The 20,033-nt window shown below is 44.0% G+C and overlaps 3 protein-coding genes across 4 annotated transcripts in view; 1 reads left to right on the plus strand and 2 right to left on the minus strand.

Moving 5' to 3' along the window:
• The window catches only part of LOC115107453 (uncharacterized), an 86,322-nt gene extending 83,015 nt beyond the window's left edge, over positions 1 to 3,307 (plus strand). The window contains exon 18 of the mRNA XM_065008607.1: positions 616 to 3,307. Within this exon, the coding sequence (XP_064864679.1) occupies positions 616 to 663 (48 nt within the window). The 3' untranslated portion in view covers positions 664 to 3,307. The remainder of the gene's footprint in view (positions 1 to 615) is intronic.
• Positions 1,273 to 2,824, minus strand: LOC115107516 (gremlin-1-like). Of its 2 annotated transcripts, none has more exons than XM_029630893.2 (2): positions 2,706 to 2,824; positions 1,273 to 2,500 (listed from the first exon to the last, which is right to left on the minus strand). In XM_029630893.2, the coding sequence occupies exon 2, from the start codon at positions 2,497 to 2,499 to the stop codon at positions 1,954 to 1,956; it is 546 nt and encodes a 181-aa protein (XP_029486753.1). In that variant the 5' UTR covers position 2,500; positions 2,706 to 2,824; the 3' UTR covers positions 1,273 to 1,953. The 2 variants fall into 2 exon arrangements, with proteins under 2 accessions (XP_029486753.1, XP_029486752.1); XM_029630892.2 differs by having other exon boundaries at positions 1,273 to 2,505.
• On the minus strand, positions 2,928 to 16,019 carry LOC115107514 (neuroendocrine protein 7B2-like). The gene is made up of 6 exons (XM_029630890.2): positions 15,896 to 16,019; positions 14,991 to 15,219; positions 12,976 to 13,125; positions 4,206 to 4,318; positions 3,833 to 3,886; positions 2,928 to 3,506 (listed from the first exon to the last, which is right to left on the minus strand). Exons 1-6 carry the CDS (start codon positions 15,965 to 15,967, stop codon positions 3,402 to 3,404), a joined length of 723 nt encoding a protein of 240 aa, XP_029486750.2. The 5' UTR covers positions 15,968 to 16,019; the 3' UTR covers positions 2,928 to 3,401.
• Positions 16,020 to 20,033: the final 4,014 nt, after the last annotated feature.

Raw genomic sequence — 20,033 nt, forward strand, 5'->3', positions numbered from 1 at the left:
TAATGACTTAATTGGACAAGGCTTAATGACTTAGTTGGACAAGGCTTACGTAATGACTTAATTGGACAAAGCTTACTTAATGACTTAATTGGACAAGGCTTAATGACTTAGTTGGACAAGGCTTACTTAATGACTTAGTTGGACAAGGCTTACTTAATGACTTAATTGGACAAGGCTTACTTAATAACTTAATTGGACAAGGCTTAATGACTTAGTTGGACAAGGCTTACTTAATGACTTAATTGGACAAGGCTTAATGACTTAGTTGGACAAGGCTTACTTAATGACTTAGTTGGACAAGGCTTACTTAATGACTTAATTGGACAAGGCTTACTTAATAACTTAATTGGACAAGGCTTAATGACTTAGTTGGACAAGGCTTAATGACTTAATTGGACAAGGCTTAATGACTTAATTGGACAAGGCTTACTTAATGACATAGTTGGACAAGGCTTAATGACTTAGTTGGACAAGGCTTACTTAATGACTTAGTTGGACAAGGCTTACTTAATGACTTAGTTGGACAAGGCTTACTTAAAAGCCAGTACATGTGTGGAGACAATTTGCTTCCTGTCCCTAATGAAAAACAATAACCCCTTTTCCCTGCCCTGACAGAAAGAGAGACTGCGCCAGAAAGAAGCCAACATGGTGGCCACAAGCTGAGAGACAGAACAGAGAAGAACAGGACAGAGAAGAGAAGACATTAATGAGAAGAGTAATGGGTTGATGTGTGAGGGGACTGGGGACTCCTCCCACCTTCTCCCGTCACCGCCCCTTAGTCACCCACACAGGACTGGGGACTCCTCCCACCTTCTCCCGTCACCGCCCCTTAGCCACCCACACAGGACTGAGGACTCCTCCCACCTTCTCCGGTCACCGCCCCTTAGCCACCCATACAGGACTGGGGACTCCTCCCACCTTCTCCCGTCACCGCCCCTTAGCCAGGGGTAAAAAAAAATTTAAAAGATGCCCATAAAACATATTTATTAAAAAAAAAGGCTAATAGCTGATTTAATAACTGGACAAATTAATAAGACAATGTATCTAGATTGTATGGTAAACTTTCTATGAAATATAGATTTGATATTCAGTTGTCTGTTTTCTGATATTAAATATCAGAAGTTTTGTTTGTTTTATAATACATTTAAGTTTATAATCTTACATTTCCACTGTCAATCATATTAATATATATATATATATATATATATAATTTGTGTACTTTATCTTGCAATCAGTCTGTTGTTACAACCCCAACAACACAAACTAGTTCAATAAGGTGTACAATCATGAGTTTATTCAGCAACCACTTTATATACATGATTAATACAATAACAAGTACATTAAGTGACGTCTAACAGGGGCAAAGTTTGAAAAGAAAAGCCAATATTCATGAACACCACACTCGTCTAGCGCTCTGGAAGTGAACGCATCCACCAACTCATATTCCACACGGTGGAAACAATATATGCTCTCAACGGTTTACAAAAATAGTCTGTCAAATTCTTACACTGTGGCTTTTTCGCCTTATTTTAAATGGCAAACATGCGCAAACCTTCTGGTATCCACAGTGATACTGTTATTTGTATTAGGCGCAAACCAACAATATCATTAAAAAACCATTACGCTCGAAGCCATAAACCATTTACAATGTGCCAAACCAGTCAATTATGCCAAACCAGTCATTATAGTCCCATACATTACACTGGGGAGTCTGTTGGGGTTGGCATAGCTACCAGTTTAGGGTTTTGGAATGGTTTTGAACAGTTCCATCCCTTGGTTTCGTTGTCTTTTGATCTCCCCTTTTCGGATTAAGATTGGATATTCTCTCCCTCATGCATATTCGGTTTTTGCAATGGAAGCACATTTAATTGTATGCATTGGTCGGTACCTTTTAATTATTCCAGTGGAAAGCAAACCAACAGAGACTGTGTCCACCTATGGTTTTAACTAGGCCTAATCCAGGTCTATGGAAGCGCAGCGGCACGTCTTTACGCGCTGGACGCGTTTCTTTCGGGAGCTGGGTGACTGGCCGGGACATATGAGGGTATAGGTGACAGTTGTGAATGTTTTCGGTTTACAGGTGGAACACGATTGGAAAGCCCCGTCATCTTCGTAGATGTGTCGGGGGATGTAGAAGGAGTTACACTGCCCGTAACAGAAACGATTGATTATAGTGCGGCTGAGGCATCCTTCCTCGTGGATCGTCTGTTTCAGCGGCTGCGTTTTGCACCAGTCCAGTTTGAGGTACCGGCGCTCCGTGACGTGTAAGGCTTCTTGGCTGGATTCTAGAACCTCGTCGTTGGCAGTTACTGGCCCCATTTGGCGGGACACAAATCCGTTCTGTGGTGGCTGCTGCGGTGAGCGCTCAGACTGGTTGGGACTGGAGTTGTATTTGTATGGGTGCTGAAAGGAACCCTGGTAGCCACCTACCCCTGCACTCCTTTGCGGACAGAAGAGTAGTCCCAACACCATGGCCGAGGCAAAGACTGACGTCTTCATCCTGATCTATGGAATATTAAATAATTACAACTAAAGCCGTCATGGAAATCAAAAGAACAAATTACGCATAACTTTTAGCAAGGTTTATGCAGTAATGTCAAACCAAATACATTTCCAAGTGGTTATAGCGTACAGTTAAGACTAATAGAATAATTTCAACATCGTAATTGGTAGAGCGAAAACGATAAATAGCTAGATTGGCTCACCTGTGTCCTACACAAACGACACGACAGAAAGATTCCCTGCGGGATTAAGATATTGCTTAAATAGAATTATCCCTGTATGATCTCTTCTTGGAAGAGGCTAAACAAACTGCTGTCTGGCTGTACTGTCTCAGATTTAAGTACAGTAGAGGGATGTACCCGCCCCCTCCAACGCCCGTCATCCTCTGATAGATCCTACGTAAAAATGGCTCAAACCTGGGAAACTTGCAGAGTAAATCATTTTATTTTAAATGAACAGAAAATGATCAGAAAGAAAACAGCAAGAGACTTAGTTAAGGCTTGAGCCACACAAAAAAAGGAGCAAAACCAGATCAAAACATCAACAGCATATTTGTTTGATAAAAACAAGGCTTCACAGGGTGAATCATACATCACAGGCACACAAATAAACTGAGTATCAATACTTTTGATATATCAATGATTGATTGAGAACTGAAAATAGCAGAGTATAATACCTTTTTTAAATGAATTGTTTTACACAAGTTGTACATATCAATATACCGCTATTACTGCATGTAACGTTGTTAGTAGGCTACGTAGTTCAACAAAATGTAATGGTGATTAAAGTAATATTTAGAGAACACTCCCAATACTTTTGTGATGTCATTTTGAATATACTTTAGTTTTAGTGATGTGACATGGTGGGGTTAGTAACGTTAGAACAACGCGGGGTGGGGTTCAGGTGGATGTTCTATAGTCCTCCTCTTCTGGGTAGTGGGGAACAGACTTCTTGGCTACAACGTTGTCCAGCTTCTGACCCATCAGATAGGGGTTATTGACACTCTGGAATGAAAAGGGAGCAAATACGACATTGCGTTGTTGTTGGTGCTGGGATTTAAAATAAAATCTTATGACATTCTTGTCGGTAAATAGGTAAGCTATAGGTGTTCCAGAGGCGTTTGTGATCATCGACGGAGAAATGAAAGAATGTAGTCTGGATTCAAAATTGACATTGGTCGGTCAACATGCAACTTAATCCAGAAATGTGAGTTTAAAAGGGCATTATCCCCTTCAGGGCATAACAGGGTTAGGGTTAGGGTTAGTTTATTTATTTATACAAAAGCTTAAACAAACAATAACAAAACAAGCTGAGGAAAAGCAGTTATAACCCTTTGTATTCTTTTGGGTCCTCCCTTCAGTTTCTGGTACAACAGTTCCTTGTTCTGAAATGACAAAGTAAGTTAGTGACAAAGAATGTTTCTATTGTTTTACAGCACATCATTTTATTTTCTGTAATCATAAACACATAGCTTGAGCCTTTTCAGGGAACAGAGACCCTTCCGTGGTGTCTAGTGTCCACAGATGGGGTGTGGTGTCAGTTAATACAAGCGGGGAAACATTTCCTAAAAGAGGGTAAGGAGATGGACTTATTCAATGGTACAGGGGGCACAGCTTTGTTGTAACCACTCGAGCCTAGTGGAGGCGGGTGAAGTTGCCTGTACACTCTGAAGGCAATTTTACCAAGTTGCCCTAGTCACTCACCCACTTGGCCAGAGCAGGGTAGTCATGTTCTGGGTCGAACAAGTGCTGATGGTTCTGGAACTCTCTGCTGAACTCTGCTGTGTCTGGGACATTCTCCAGACAACCATCTGCAGCTACAGTAACAAGCAAAGAGAGGACATGGTCAAGATTTTTCAACATTGGATCTGTGCAACTCCTGCATCCGCTCTCGCTTTAAAAAAATAATAATGTTTTTTTTAAAAAGGTCAACGAGGAGAGGCGGCGAGGAGACGGGATGTGGACAAAAAATGGACTCCTCCACTCACATCGTCAGGCAAATTGCTTTTACAGGGGTAGGATCCAAAAACGAACTGTTAGTTGTTCAAGACATTTTATAGATAAAAAAATGCTACTTATTCCTTTTAAACGTGGGCCTGATTTTCTTTAAAACAGCTGATTCAAAGGTGGTGTGGCAGAAATCAAAACTCCTCCGTGAAGGACACGAACGACTATCCTGATGGAACGTGGTTAGAGGGGAGGACACTAACAAAACTGACATCGCCTCGACAACTCATCGGTTTCTGGTGCTACGGAGGAGAATGGATTTTTTTTCCCAAATGAGAAAGGGACATAGACAAGGCAAACCCTAGAATATTCTGCAGCAGTGGAGGCTCTTCAGAGGAGGACCATCCTCCTCAGTGAATTTCAATTATTTATTTAATTGTAAAACATGGATAAAGTCATCCTTTTTTATATATACTGTATATATATATTCACCTCACCAAATAATTGATAGAAACACTTTTACAATGAAGGTCTATAGTAGCCTCAACAGAAACTCTATAGGGTAACACCATGGTGTGTCCGGAGGACAGCTAGTTGCCGTCCTTCTCTGGCTACATTGACTTCATTACACAACCTAGGAGGCTCGTGGTTCTCACACCCTTCCATAGACTTGCACTGTAATTATAACTTCTGGAGGACATCTTCCAACCTATCAGAGCTCTTGCAGCATGAACTGACATGTCCACCCAATCAAAGGATCAGAGAATGAATCTAGTACTGAAAGCATAAGCTACAGCTAACTAGAACTGCAGTGCATAAAATGTGAGTAGCTGCCTCAAAGAGAAAGACAATAGTTGAACAGTTTTGAACAAAAAAAATTTCAAAAATGAAGGCGAAGCAAGTCAATTTCTCTCTCTCACTTAATTAGCTAACAAATGCATCTGGCTAGTTTAGTTACTCAAACACCCTGCTCAAACCGAGGGATGCTATGTTTGGTAGCTGGCTATGACTATCCAACAACACTGGAACTCCAAGTCAAGGTAAGCTTTTGGTTTTATTAATTTATTGCCCCGGGGCCCGCCGGTGTACTGCTTACTGACTATACACTAATGTTACTGCAAGATTGTAGCGGGTTTACGAACGCGTTAATTCTATTAGCTATGTTGACAAAGACGTTACTTTATCTAATATGGAGAAAACGTAGGCTGTGTATAGTGGTGTCACGATCGTCGTAGTGAGGAGACCAAAACATACTTTAATGATTGACGAAAAAACACAAAGTACACTCAACAAAACAAACAAACTAACAAGACGAACGTGACTGCTATAGAAACACTGTGCTAACATGCAACATGACATAGACAATAACCCACCAACCACAATCCAAAACAGGCTACCTAAATATGGTTCCCAATCAGAGACAACGACAAACACCTGCCACTGATTGAGAACCATATCAGGCCAAAACACATAGAAATAGACAAACTAGACATACAATATAGAATGCCCACTCATTTCACACCCTGACCAAACAAAACATAGAAACAAACAATGCAAATCAAAACCTAAGGTGCGGACTCCGGCCGCAAAACCTAAACCTATAGGGGAGGGTCTGGGTGGGCATCTGGCCGCGGTGGTGGCTCAGGCGCGCTCCAACATAGTCATTGCCCTCTTCAAGGGCCTCTTTAGAGTGACGACCCTCGCCTCCGACCTTGGGCCTAAGACCCTAATTAAAGGCCCCACTGGACTGAGGAGTGCCTCCGGACTAAGGGGCAGTTCTGGACTGAGGGGCAGCTCCGGACTAAAGGGCAGCTCCGGACCGATTGACGGCTCTGGTTGCTCCTGGCTGGCTGACGGCTCTGGCGGCTCCTGGCTGACTGGCGGCTCCTGGCTGGCTGACGGCTCTGGCGGCTCCTGGCTGACTGGCGGCTCTGGCAGGTCCTGGCTGACTGACGGCTCTGGCAGCTCCTGGTTGACTGGCGGCTCAGGACAGACGGGAGACTCTGGCGGCTCAGGACAGACGGGAGACTCTGGCGGCTCAGGATAGACGGGAGACTCTGGCGGCTCAGGACAGACGGGAGACTCTGGCGGCTCAGGACAGACGGGAGACTCTGGCGGCTCAGGACAGACGGGAGACTCTGGCGGCTCAGGACAGATGGGAGACTCTGGCGGCTCAGGACAGACGGGAGACTCTGGACAGATGAGGCGCACTGTAGGCCTGGTGCGTGGTGCCGGCACTGGTGGTACTGGGCTGATGGACATGCACCTCAGGGCGAGTGCGGGGAGGAGAAAGGGAGCACTGGGCTTTGGAGACGTACAGGAAGCCTGGTGCGGGGGGCTGCTGGTGCGTGGAGATGGCACCGGATAGACCGGACCGAGAAGGCACACTGGAGATCTTGAGAGCAGGGCTGGCACCATCCGCCTTGGCTGGATCCTCACGCTAGCCCGGCAGATGCGGGGAGCTGGGATGTAGCGCACCGGGCTAAGCACGCGTACTGGGGACAACGTGCGCTCCACCGCATAACACGGTGCCTGACCGGCTCTAGTTCCATCCTTGGCCCTGACCGGCTCTGGTTCCATCCTTGTCTCCTTACGGTAAGCAGGGGGAGTTGGCTCAGGTCTGACTCCTGACTCTGCCACACTCTCCCTGTGCCCCCACCAATAATTTTTTGGGGCTGCCTCTCGGGCTTCCAGCCGCGCTGCCGTGCTGCCTCCTCATACCGGCGCCTCTCTGTTTTCGCTGTCTCCAGCTCTGCTTTAGGGCGGCGATATTCCCCTGGCTGCGCCCAGGGTCCTTCACCATCCAGAATCTCCTCCCAAGTCCATGAATCCTGCGTTCTTTGCCGCTGCTGCTGCTGGCCGTTACCACGCTACTTGGTCCATTGTGGGTGGGTTATTCTGTCACGATCGTCGTAGTGAGGAGACCAAAGCGCAGCGTGGTGTGAATGCATACTTTAATGATTGACAAAAAAACACGAAGTACGCTAAACAAAACAAACAAACTAACAAGACGAACGTGACTGCTATAGAAACACTGTGCTAACATGCAACATAACATAGCCAATAACCCACCAACCACAATCCAAAACCGGCTACCAATCAGAGACAACGACAAACACCTGCCACTGATTGAGAACCATATCAGGCCAAAACACATAGAAATAGACAAACTAGACATACAACATAGAATGCCCACTCATATCACACCCTGACCAAACAAAACATAGAAACAAACAACGCAAATCATGGTCAAAGTGTGACAAGTGGTTATGACATGGTTTGGCTTGGAAAGGTTTTTTCCACCTGGTCACATACAGCTGATGTGTTCATTGAAGTCCACAAACAAAAGGGAAAAGTGAGAGGAGGAGAGTGCGTAGAGGCTAGAATGAATACAATGTGGCTGCTATGAAAGTGACTGTTTATGCGTGATCAGAGGTGTATTCATTCCACCAAATGTTGAAAAACGTTTCTAAAACAGAAGCAAATGAAACACGGATAAAAATACTCCAAATTTGTCCAATAGAAACTCTCGTTTGCCACTGTAGGAATAATGATTACACCCTAGTTAACAAAAGGCTAAGCTTGAGAGCAAATAGATTAATTTAATTTAATTTGCGATTTTCATGAATAGTTAACGTTGTGTTATGCTAATGAGCTTGCTGATAGATTTACACAATCCTGGATACAGGGGTTTTTTCGTAGCTAAACGTGACGCAGAAAACGGAGCAATTTGTCCTAAACAAATAATCTTTCAGGAAAAACTGAACATTTGCTATCTGAGAGTCTCCTCATTGAAAACTTCTGAAGTTCTTCAAAGGTAAATGATTTTATTTGAATGCTTTTGAATGTTTTTTGTGTAAATGTTGCCTGCTGAATGCTAACGCTAAATGCTATGCTAAATGCTACGTTAGCCATCAATACTGTTACACAAATGCTTGTTTTGCAATGGTTGAGAAGCATATTTTGAAAATCTGAGATGACAGTGTTGTTACCAAAAGGCTAAGCTTGAGAGCAAATAGATTAATTTCATTTCATTTGCGATTTTCATGAATAGTTAACGTTGCGTTATGGTAATGAGCTTGAGGCTGTATTCACGATCCCGGATCCGGGATGGCTCGACGCAAGAAGTTAAGCTAGACGCAGACAAGAGTGTGGAAGGCGGTATTGAATGTTTCACTGTATGTCCATGTGTCATTGTCATCTCAGATTTCTCTCGACCTGAGCATGTTCTAGACTTTAATTTGAAGGCCAGGTTGTAGCAACCTCATGATTGGTATTGGGGAAATGTGAGTATCATGTAGTAACCTAAACCTATCGATGTTACATTGAACTGGGTTAATGGAATATGAATGACAGTCATCCAACATGCTGTAATAGAAATAAGGCCATGCTGATACGAAAAAAATGAATAAATGTCCTCCATTACAAACGGCCACTGATCTGCAGCTATAACGAGTCAGGGACAAGTACTAGGAGGATTCCTCAGATATAAAATACACGTTGATGGAGCTGGAGGGGGTGGCTGCCATCTTACCGGCTCTTAACCAACCATGATATTTTTTGTTTTGTTTTCGCGTTGTTCATAACTTGTTTTGTACATAATGTGACTCCTACCATCTTATGACCGAAAAGAGCTTCTGGACATCAAAACTGCGATTGCTCACCTCAAACTGGACGAAGAGTTCTTCAATGAGTTGGACAGGAGGGATATACTACTACAGACACTCAACCAGGCACAGATCCCCCGTGATTCACTGGAGAAGGAAACGGAGATTGTGGAAAAAGATCAAGGTGCCTTGCGAAGATCAGGCAATGAGTGGCTAATCTTCCCTTGGCTTCCGTCCCGCTAGCTAACGTTCAATCGCTTGAAAATAAATGGGACAAGCTGAAAAGCACATATATCCTATTAACTGTAATATCTTATGTTTCACAGAGTCGTGGCTGAACGACGACATTAAGAACATACAGCTGGCACAAACCTCACTCAATGAGCTGTATACCACCGTACGCAAACAAGAAAAAGCTCATCCAGAGGCGGAGCTCTTAGTGGCCGGGGACTTTAATGCAGGGAAACTTAAATCAGATTTACTTCATTTCTATTAGCATGTTAAATGTCCAACCAGAGGGCAAAAAAAATTATAGATCACCTTTACTCCACACAGAGACGTGTACAATTTGGCTCTCCATTTGGTAAATCTGATTCCTGCTTACAAACAAAAAGTAAAGCAGGAAGCACCAGTTGTCAGATGAAGCAGATGCTAAACTACAGGACTGCTTTGCTAGCACATACTGGAATATGTTCCGGGATTCTTCCGATGGCATTGAGGAATTCATCACGAGTCACTAGCTTTATCAATAAGTGCATCGAGGACGTCATCCCCTCAGTGACTGTACGTACATACCCCAACCAGAAGCCATGGATTACAGGCAACATTCGCACTGAGCAAAAGAGTAGAGCTGCCGCTTTCAAGGAGCGGGACTCTAAACCCAGAAGCTTATAAGAAATCCTACTATGCCCTCCAACGAACCATCAAACAGGCAAAGCGTTAATACAGGACTAAGACCGAATCATCAGGAAGTCATGGCTCTAGAACCTTCTGATTCTAATTGACATCATTTGAGTTAATTGGAGGTGTACCTGTGGCTGTATTTCAAGGCCTACCTTCAAACTCAGTGCCTCTCTGCTTGACATCATGGGGGGGGGGGGTCAAAAGAAATCAGCCAAGACCTCAAAAACAAAATTGTAGACCTCTACAAGTCTGGTTCATCCTTAGGAGCAATTTCCAAACACATGAAAGTACCACGTTCATCTGTACAAACAATAGTACGCAATTATAAACACCATGGGACTACGCAGCCGTCATACGACTCAGGAAGGAGACGCGTTCTGTCTCCTAGAGATGAGTGTATTTTGGTGCGAAAAGTGCAAATCAATCCCAGAACAACAGCAAAGGACCTTGTGAAGATGCTGGAGGAAACAGGTACAAAAGTATCTATATCCACAGTAAAACAAGTCCTATATCGCTCAGCAAGGAAGAAGCCACTGCTCCAAAACCACCATAAAAAAGCCAGACTACGGTTTGCAACTGCACATGGGGACAAAGATTGTACTTTTTGGAGAAATGTCCTCTGGTCTGATGAAACAAAAATAGAGACGTTTGGCCATAATGACTATCGCTATGTTTGGAGGAAAAAGGGGAGGCTTGCAAGCCTAGGAACACCATCCCAACTGTGAAGCACAGGGGTGGCAGCATCATGTGGGAGTGCTTTGCTGCAGGAGGGACTGGTGCACTTCACATAATAGATAGCTTCATGAGGAAGGTCAATTATGTGGCTATATTGAAGCAACATCTCAAGACAGTCAGGAAGTTTAAGCGTGGGTCTTCCAAATGGACAATGACCCCAAGCATACTTCCAAAGTTGTGGCAAAATGGCTTAAGGTCAACAAAGTCAAGGTATTGGAGTGGCCATCACAAAGTCCTGGCATCAATCCCATAGAAAATCTTTGGGCAGAACTGAAAAAGCGTGTGCGAGCATGGAGGCCTACAAACCTGACTCAGTTACACCAGCTCTGTCAGGAGGAATGGGACAAAATTCACCCAACTTATTGTGGGAAGCTTGTGGAAGGCTACCTGAAACGTTTGACCCAAGTTAAACAATTTAAAGGCAATGCTACCAAATACTAATTGAGTGTATGTAAACATCTGACCCACTGGGAATGTGATGAAAGAAATAAAAGCTGAAATAAATAATTATCTACTATTATTCTGACATTTCACATTCTTAAAATAAAGTGGTGATCCTAACTGACCTAAGACAGGGAATTTTTACTAGGATTATTAATGTCGCCAGGAATTGTGAAAAACTGAGTTTAAATCCATTTGGCTAAAGTGTATGTAAACTTCCAACTTCAACTGTATATGCTCGCGTTGAGGTAATGCATGAGAGCATCAGCTTTTCCGGATGACTGATCACGCTCTCTGCAGCCGATGTGAGTAAGACCTTCAAACAGGTCAACATTAACAAGGCTGCAGAGCCAGACGGATTACTAGGACGTGTACTCCGAGCATGCACTGACCAACTGGCAAGCGTCTCCACTGACATTTTCAACCTGTCCCTGACTGAGTCTGTAATATCTGCATATTTCAAATAGACCCCCATAGTCCCTGTACCCAAGGAAGCAAAGGTAACCGGCCTACCAACACATAGCACTCACATCTGTAGCCATGAAATGCAGCAACACCATTATCCCAGAAACCCTAGACCCACCCCAATTTGCATACCGCACCAACATACACAGATGATGCAACGTCTATTGCACCCCACACTGCCCTTTCCCACCTGGGCAAAAGGAACACTTACGTGAGAATGCTGTTCATTAACTACAGCTCAGTGTTCAACACCAAAGTGCCCTCAAAGCTCATCACTAAGCTAAGGACCCAGGGACTAAACACCTCCCTTTGCAACTGGATCCTAGACTTCCTGACAGAACGCCCCCAGGAGGTAAGGGTAGGTAACACATCAACCACGCTGATCCTCAAAACAGGGGCCCCTCTGGGTTGTGTGCTCAGTCCCCTCCTTGTACTCCCTGTTCACTCATGACTGCCCAGCCAGGCACGACTCCAACACCATCATTACGTTTGCTGATGACAACAGTGGTAGGCCTGAGCCCCGACAATGATCAGACAGCCTATAGGGAGGAGGTCAGAGACCTTACCGTGTGGTTTTTGTCCTTGCACCTCTCCCTCAATGTGATCAAGACAAAGGAGATGATTGTGGACTACAGGAAAAGGACCGAGCACGCCATTGACAGGGCTGTAGTTGAGAACTTGAAGTTCCTTGGGGTCCGCACATTTTTTTAAACCTTTATTTAACTAGGCAAGTCAGTTAAGAACAAATTCTTATTTTCAATGACGGCATAGGAACAGTGGGTTAGCTGCCTTGTTCAGGGGCAGAACAACAGATTTTTACCTTGTCAACTCTGGGATTCGATCTTGCAACCTGTCGGTTACTAGGCCAACGCTCTAGCCACTAGGCTACCTGCCTCCCCAACAGCAACAAACTAACATGGTCCAAACACACCAAGATAGTCGTGAAGAGTGCACGACAAAACCTATTCCCTCAGGAGACTGAAAAGATTTGGCATTGGTCCTCAGAAGCAGCTGTAGAACCAACATCAAGAGCATCCTGACTGGTTGCATCCCTGCCTGGTATGGCAACTGCTCAGCTTCCGACAGCAAGGTTTTTTCTTAAAACTGCATTGTTGGTTAAGGGCTTGTAAAGTAAGCATTTCACTGCAAGGTCTACATCTGTTGTATTCGGAGCATGTGACAAAACATTTGATACAGGGACAGAGAACCAACCACCCAGAAACAAAGGATAGAGCCTCGCTAAGTGAAAGCCTGTTCCTGCTTTAGCTAACTTGATGTCTGTCTTGTGGTCTTGCAAGACTGTAACCGAACTGAAAGTTAGGCACCAAGCCTAAAGGAGAAATCTTTGTCAAACAGAAATATAGCTATTTGTTTACCCGTCTTTCCTAGTGGACATGGGTTAGAAGGGTTGGGGTAGCCATGGTCATCACTGAAGTATTTGGGGATGTTGTCCCCTGTCAGCTCAGCTACGATGTTGGGTATGTTTCCATAGGGACCCAGGTGCTGCAGCCCCTCATGGGCCCCACCTAGTGGAGGAAACAGAACATGACAAGAATATATTTTTTTGTCATGACAGGGACAGACCGGTATGTTTACTACCATTCTTACATTTTATAGTGACGCTCCAGAACTTGTTGAATTTCAGCCAGTAGTTTTGAAAGTGGTGCTCACGAGCCAAAACAGATCCCCAGTTTTTTTGTGTAGCATTTCATCCAATTGTGTACGACGTCAGCCAATTCATATGATATGTTATAAATTTGTTGTGCTTATTAAGATTTTTTTTTTTGCTTTAACAATTTGATTAGCGCAAGTAAAATTGAAATCTATATCAGAATACAATACTAAGCCTAGATATGTTATTTGTGTACAGTGCATTCTTTAAGTACCCTGTCTCAGAGCTCTACGGTGTGTGCCTTCACTGTCTTCATTTTATGTAACTGTTATTAAACTAGATTAACTAGTTAAGAACAAATTCTCATTTACAATGACGGCCTACACCGGCCAATCATGGATGACGTTTGGCCAATTGTGCGCAGCCCTATAGGACTCCCAATCACGGCCGGTTGTGATACAGCCTGGAATCTAACCAGGGTGATGATTGTAGCGCCTTAGACCGCTGCACCACTCGGGAGCCCATTTCTTGTCCAATCGAATTTACAACAGGTGAACTCCAATCAAGTTGTATAAACATCAAGGCTGATCAATGGAAACAGGATGCAGCTGAGCTCAATGTCAAGTCTCATAGCAAAGGGTCTGAATACCTTTGTAAAAGAAAATCGAAAAGCCTGTTTTCACTTTGTCATTATGGGGTAGTGTGTAGACTGATGAGGGAAAAACAATATTTAATCCATTTTAGAATAAGACTGTAAAGTTGCAAAATGTGGAGAAAGTCAAGGAGTCTGAATACTTTGCAAAATCACTGTACATGTCCCATCTCCAAACACAATCCCAAGTACAGAAACCCAAGGCCTGAAATGTAAATGTGATCTCCACAATGGCACTGGGAACCTCCACAATGGCACTGGGAACTATAACCATTGGCAAAACATTTTCCTCACTCCAAGATGCATGCCCTCTCTCCCACAGAATATATCCCCTCAATAGTCTCGAACATTTGGTTTTCCTCACTCCAAGATGCATGCCCTCTCTCTCACAGAATATATCCCCTCAATAGTCTCGAACATTTGGTTTTCCTCACTCCAAGATGCATGCCCTCTCTCTCACAGAATATATCCCCTCAATACTCTCGAACATTTGGCAGGAGCTTTGGTATAATATAAAATAGCTTACTTGCCGGTCCACATCGATGTAGACCTGTTATTAAACTCCATTATGGCCATGTACAAAATGGAATCCTATTAACTATGAAGTGCACTACTTTTGACCAGGGCCCATAACCCTATTCCCTATGAAGTGCACTACTTTTGACCAGGGCCCATAACCATATTCCCTATAAAGTGCACTACTTTTGAACATATGGGATGTCGCTGAGTGATTTATCCAAGGCTATGAACTGGACACAAGACAGCTCTGTGGTGTAATTACTGGTAGGGAACATTTCAAAACAGATGTAATTTAATTTCACAATGGAAAATTGCCTGCAATAGAGTGGAGAGTATATATCTTAGACATAACCCATGTGCCAAATCATGACACACCCCAGATACACACAGACTAGGCTTGTGGTCTTACACGTCATACTGTTTTATAGGTATAGTGTTTGATTACTAAACAAGTTGTCAAATACAATACAGTTACTGTACTTTTTTGCTTCATTGACAACAAAAATAATTGAAGATTAACAAGCCTGAAATATACTTTAGGTCAAGCCAACTACTACAGCACTATGACTAAAACAGACAACTCCTTTAACTCAGATCATGGACCCCACCTTGGATACTCTGGGGACCCACGATGTTGGTGGCCTGGTGAGCGGGGTACTCGATCCTGTGCCGAGCGATGCCCAGCTGCTCCATGGCGCCGTGTAGGAGGCGTTGAATATCGGCCTCGGATACTTGGTCTGCCGTGCGGGGGCTCCGGGCGGATGCCAGCCCCGCCATGCACATCAGAACGCCCAGCAACACGGTTCTACTCAACCTGACCGTCGAACCCATCTCTGTCTGCAATAGGGAGATAAAAAAATAACGTATATATAACGTTGCTTATCAATCATGTATTTAGTAGAAAATGCAACTGAAAACGTCATTCTAATTATATTTCAGAAGGATGTCCACCTGACAGAAACCATCATTAACCCATATGTAAACAGTTGACTAACAGAAGGCAGGTGCAAATAGACACTGTTGTTGTTCCTTCCCCCTGTAAGATAATAATATCACACACCATTCGGCCATAGGAATCGCTTTATGTCCAAATACTGCGGATAACCAAATTAATGTAGACATTGGCTTAACCTAGAACCATCCTAATAAATCCATTATTACGCAGGTACGCTAAGTGTTTAATTTGTAAATCATGTCTAGAACATAAATACATGTACTATAGCCCAATACATTGCAAAAATGTTGCACGCGTAATCCTAATTAGCCATATAAATCCAAATCAACCTATATCTGGAATTAAAGCATACGTGCGTTTGCATCTTTTCTGTGAAAACAAAAATGTGCGCCATCGGGCAAATATGCTACAGAGGCCGCAACAGTCATACACATTCAGGATATACCAATAAACGACATTCAACAGATGCAATATTTTCAATCTCATTGGCTACTGTTACACATATCAAAAAGGCCTACACGATATTTATCTGACTTCACGATGTATCGTTTTCCTTACGGTGTATCCTGGATGCGGTGAGAAAGAGCTTGTGATGCTGACGGAGGATGCAGTCCTCGCTCCACGGATCATTACCTTACTGGCTCTTGTCAGGCACAAAAACAATCCCTGGCTTCTCCGTGGATGTCTTTAAACGATGTCGATCATTTATTGCATCAGGGTGGCGTGTTCGTGTTCTTTATAAATTAGTAGACAAACATGCAATAAGCCTAAACTCTGGCTACAATAGTCGTCAATTTTCATAAATTTGATTCCAAAGAAAAATAATTTAAAAAGGCCTATTTATTAAAACATTAAGTTTTACAGACATATTGGACAGGTGGGCTACAGGGAATATGTAAAATAAAAAATAAATTAAATATGCAGTCAAAAAGGCTCCAAAGATATAACAGAATGTCTTTATAATAAAATATGACATTGATAAACCCCCCATGTTTTATCTTCAATGCAAAAATCATAAAAACCATGACAACTGCCACATGGACCATTACATGTGATGAATAGAACTCTATCCAGAGCATTATGTCTCCTGCTCTTCCAGGGGGGTTCGGTACAGCTTCCTGCTCTTCCAGGGGGTTCGGCACAGCTTCCTGCTCTTCCAGGGGGTTCGGTACAGCTTCCTGCTCTTCCAGGGGGTTCGGTACAGCTTCCTGCTCTTCCAGGGGGTTCGGTACAGCTTCCCGCTATTCCAGGGGGTTCGGTACAGCTTCCTGCTCTTCCAGGGGGTTCGGGCACAGCTTCCTGCACTTCCAGGGGGTTCGGTACAGCTTCCTGCTCTTCCATGGGGTTCGGTACAGCTTCCTGCTCTTCCAGGGGGTTCGGTACAGCTTCCTGCTCTTCCAGGGGGTTCGGTACAGCTTCCTGCTCTTCCAGGAGGGTTCGGTACAGCTTCCTGCTCATCCAGGGGGTTCGGTACAGCTTCCCGTTCTTCCAGGGGGTTCGGTACAGCTTCCCGCTATTCCAGGGGGTTCGGTACAGCTTCCCGCTCTTCCAGGGGGTTCGGCACAGCTTCCCGCTCTTCCAGGGGGTTCGGTACAGCTTCCCGCTCTTCCAGGGGGGTTCGGTACAGCTTCCCGCTCTTCCAGGGGTGTTCGCTACAGCTTTCCGCTCTTCCAGGGGGGTTCGGTACAGCTTCCTGCTCTTCCACTGGGGTTCGGTACAGCTTCCTGCTCTTCCAGGGGGGTTCGGTACAGCTTCCTGCTCTTCCAGGGGGGTTCGGTACAGCTTCCTGCTCTTCCAGGGGGGTTCGGTACAGCTTCCTGCTCTTCCAGGGGGGTTCGGTACAGCTTTCTGCTCTTCCAGGGGAGTTCGGTACAGCTTCCTGACCTGGCCAACAGGGATGAGGGACTGGATTGAGCCTGACCTGGCCAACAGGGATGAGGAACTGGATTGAGCCTGACCTGGCCAACAGGGATGAGGTACTGGATGTGTTGAGCCTGACTTGGCGAAGCAGGCTGTGGCTCTGGGCATAGACCACAGCCAGGTTACTAGTCATCTGTTCTCAGCACACCTGAGAAAAAGGAAAGAAAGGCAGAGAGGAAACAATTACATGACCTTTGCAGGAACTGTACAGTACAGCAAGACATTTTGGACCAAAGCATCTGCTAAATTATACGCATCTCAATCTGGGAAACGCATTTAAATATATTTCACAGCACAGAACATGAGTTCCAAAATAGAATGGTAACATAGCTCCCAGTATGTAAGTATACTACAGCCTCTTCAAAGAGGTCAGGACCTTAATGTCACAGGCACTGCTCTAAACACATTACCTGGTACTGCTCTGAACACATTACCTGTGGGAGACCTTTGAAATGGAAAAAGTGTGAGGAAGGCACAGTTCTTGTCAGGCAGTAGGCAGGACAGCAGCTGGGAGGCCCGAGGTCCTCTACTCCACCGTGAGCAGTAACTGGGCCTTTAGCAGGGCAGAGTGGATGTCTAGGAGGGGGTGTGGGGGTTTATGGAAGCTCCAGACAGAACAGCTTCAGTAGGCTGGCCACATCACAAGGGAGAGCTGTGGATAGGCAGGCTTCCCAGTGGTCCAGCTTAGCCTGTGAAATAGATGTAGCAGACAACACAGGTTTGAGTTGGTCCGTGGATCAACCACCATGACTCAGTTCCATTACACAAGAGTCATTGAATGAATGAGTCTTCTGTATGGGAGCGTTTTGTGAAGAGCATTTCTCTACACCCGCAATAACATCTGCTAAATGTGTATGTGACGAATAAAATGTCATTTGACTTGGAGCCCCGACGCTCGGTTTGAACATCACCAATTATTGCTTTCCGTACGGTTGTGGAATCATAAGGACCTTCTCTTTCATTTAAGTGTGAAATAATTGTCAAAACACAAAAAAATACCACTTCGTAGGGTTACTGTTTCCACACGGCCATATCGCCATGTTACACAGCACGTTTACGGAAGAGGGACCGCCTGTGTTAATTTGCTATCTAGCATGCTCCCCACACCTGGGTATAATGGAAGAAGGCTGCCAGGAAACATGGTGTCACTGAGAAATACTGTTTCCTGCAACTGGGATGGCCAGTTTAAAAAAAATTAAAACATGTAAAATAGACATTATACACTTTTATTTTTTTTTATGTGATGTGAAAGTAAAGGGTCGGCAGGGTAGCCTAGTGGTTATAGAGTTGGACTAGGAACCGGAAGGTTGCAAGTTCAAACCCCCGAGCTGACAAGGTACTAATCTGTCGTTATGCCCTTGAACAGGCAGTTAACCCACTGTTCCTAGGCAGTCATTGAAAATAAGAATTTGTTCTTAACTGACTTGCCTGGTTAAATAAAGGTAAAATTAAAAAAAAGTAAAAAAGTAAAGGGCTTTATTTCTAGAATTGTATCGCAATTGAGAAACGAGTCCCATTTAGATGGAATATTTGGCTGTTTAAGGCTGCCAGAGACAGTCTACCTCTGAAAATAACACGAGGTCCTTGGACCTTAAGGAGTAACAGACTCTGTAAGAGCACATCTTGGGCTACCATGACCCATGCATTTAACACCAGAGAACCTATGGTTAACTCACACCACTTGCGATCCTCAGACGAACAACAGAGCCTGATTTTTCTGAACAGGCCATCAGTACCAGCGTGTTGCAGTTGTTCACAAGAATCCACATTGAAAGGGATATGAATCATTTGTCACTTACTTAAATAAAAAAATAAAAAAACATATATTGGAGGTCTATTGAAAAAGTTACTTAAATTGTAACCTGTGTGTTCTTACCAAGGTAGCAGCCCATACTCAGCTATGTAACGTAAACTCACCCCATTCCGTACAAATGTGCATAACAGCGACATTCAAACGAGGCTACAAAGAAAAATAATGGGACTGTAGCGACTGTGTTGACTTCAAAATCGGGGGTGTGAACTAGGTTTCTATTCAAGCGTTGATCGACATGGTAATGGCTCTATAGTATTGGAGAAAAGTTGAAAAAAACGGACCCTCCGTTACATCTAGACGTGTCATGTCGTAACGTACAGCAATCATAAAGCAACTATTTCTGTCTTACAATCTCTCTCCATCAGGTGTAGCACTTCTCTCATCCTTTAAAAACAACTAATGGACAGTGACGGGGGTAAGGGGGGGATACCTAGTCATTTCTTGCGTCATCATTGCATGCGATCATCAATCTCAAAGCCGCTGTTTACTTCTTCTGATCACTTTAGCACCGCCCTAAAAACCCGATTCAAACTCGACACAAACCTTCAAATAGGTATGTAATGACACCTTATATAAACTATTTATAGTGTTTTATTTACATTTTAGAGGCGATAAGGTGATAAGTTGGACAGATCGAGTGAAAAAAAGCAATTTTCCCACACAAACATCTGTCCTTCTCACTATAACGCATTAGTTTCTCTTCCCCACCCGCCATTTTTAAAAAGACCAGACGGGCTGATTGCCTGCTTGAATTATGCAGAAACGGGCAGATTCTGTTGGAAAGGGGAGAGATTGTGCTTTACAATGGTATTGACATTACAGTTGATCTGGAAGTATTACGCTTTTGGGGCGCTAAAATAAAGGCAATTGTACGGACCAAGGAGATGTATGAGTTTACGTTAGCACTGTGGCAAACTCTCCAGCGGCACTCTAAACACCCGTGTTTCACCAGTAACTCCTCTC

Source organism: Oncorhynchus nerka, linkage group LG24 (assembly GCF_034236695.1).
Source record: "Oncorhynchus nerka isolate Pitt River linkage group LG24, Oner_Uvic_2.0, whole genome shotgun sequence".
Classification (NCBI taxonomy): domain Eukaryota; kingdom Metazoa; phylum Chordata; class Actinopteri; order Salmoniformes; family Salmonidae; genus Oncorhynchus; species Oncorhynchus nerka.

Coding starts and splice junctions, on each gene's coding strand:
- LOC115107516 (XM_029630893.2), bottom strand. CDS start 2,499: ATGAAGACGTCAGTCTTTGCCTCGGCCATGGTGTTGGGACTACTCTTC.
- LOC115107514 (XM_029630890.2), bottom strand. CDS start 15,967: ATGATCCGTGGAGCGAGGACTGCATCCTCCGTCAGCATCACAAGCTCT. Junction 13,126..14,990: donor GGGTCCCCAGAGTATCCAAG/GTGGGGTCCATG, acceptor TTCCTCCACTAG/GTGGGGCCCATGAGGGGCTG. Junction 3,887..4,205: donor ACCCTGCTCTGGCCAAGTGG/GTGAGTGACTAG, acceptor TTGTCATTTCAG/AACAAGGAACTGTTGTACCA.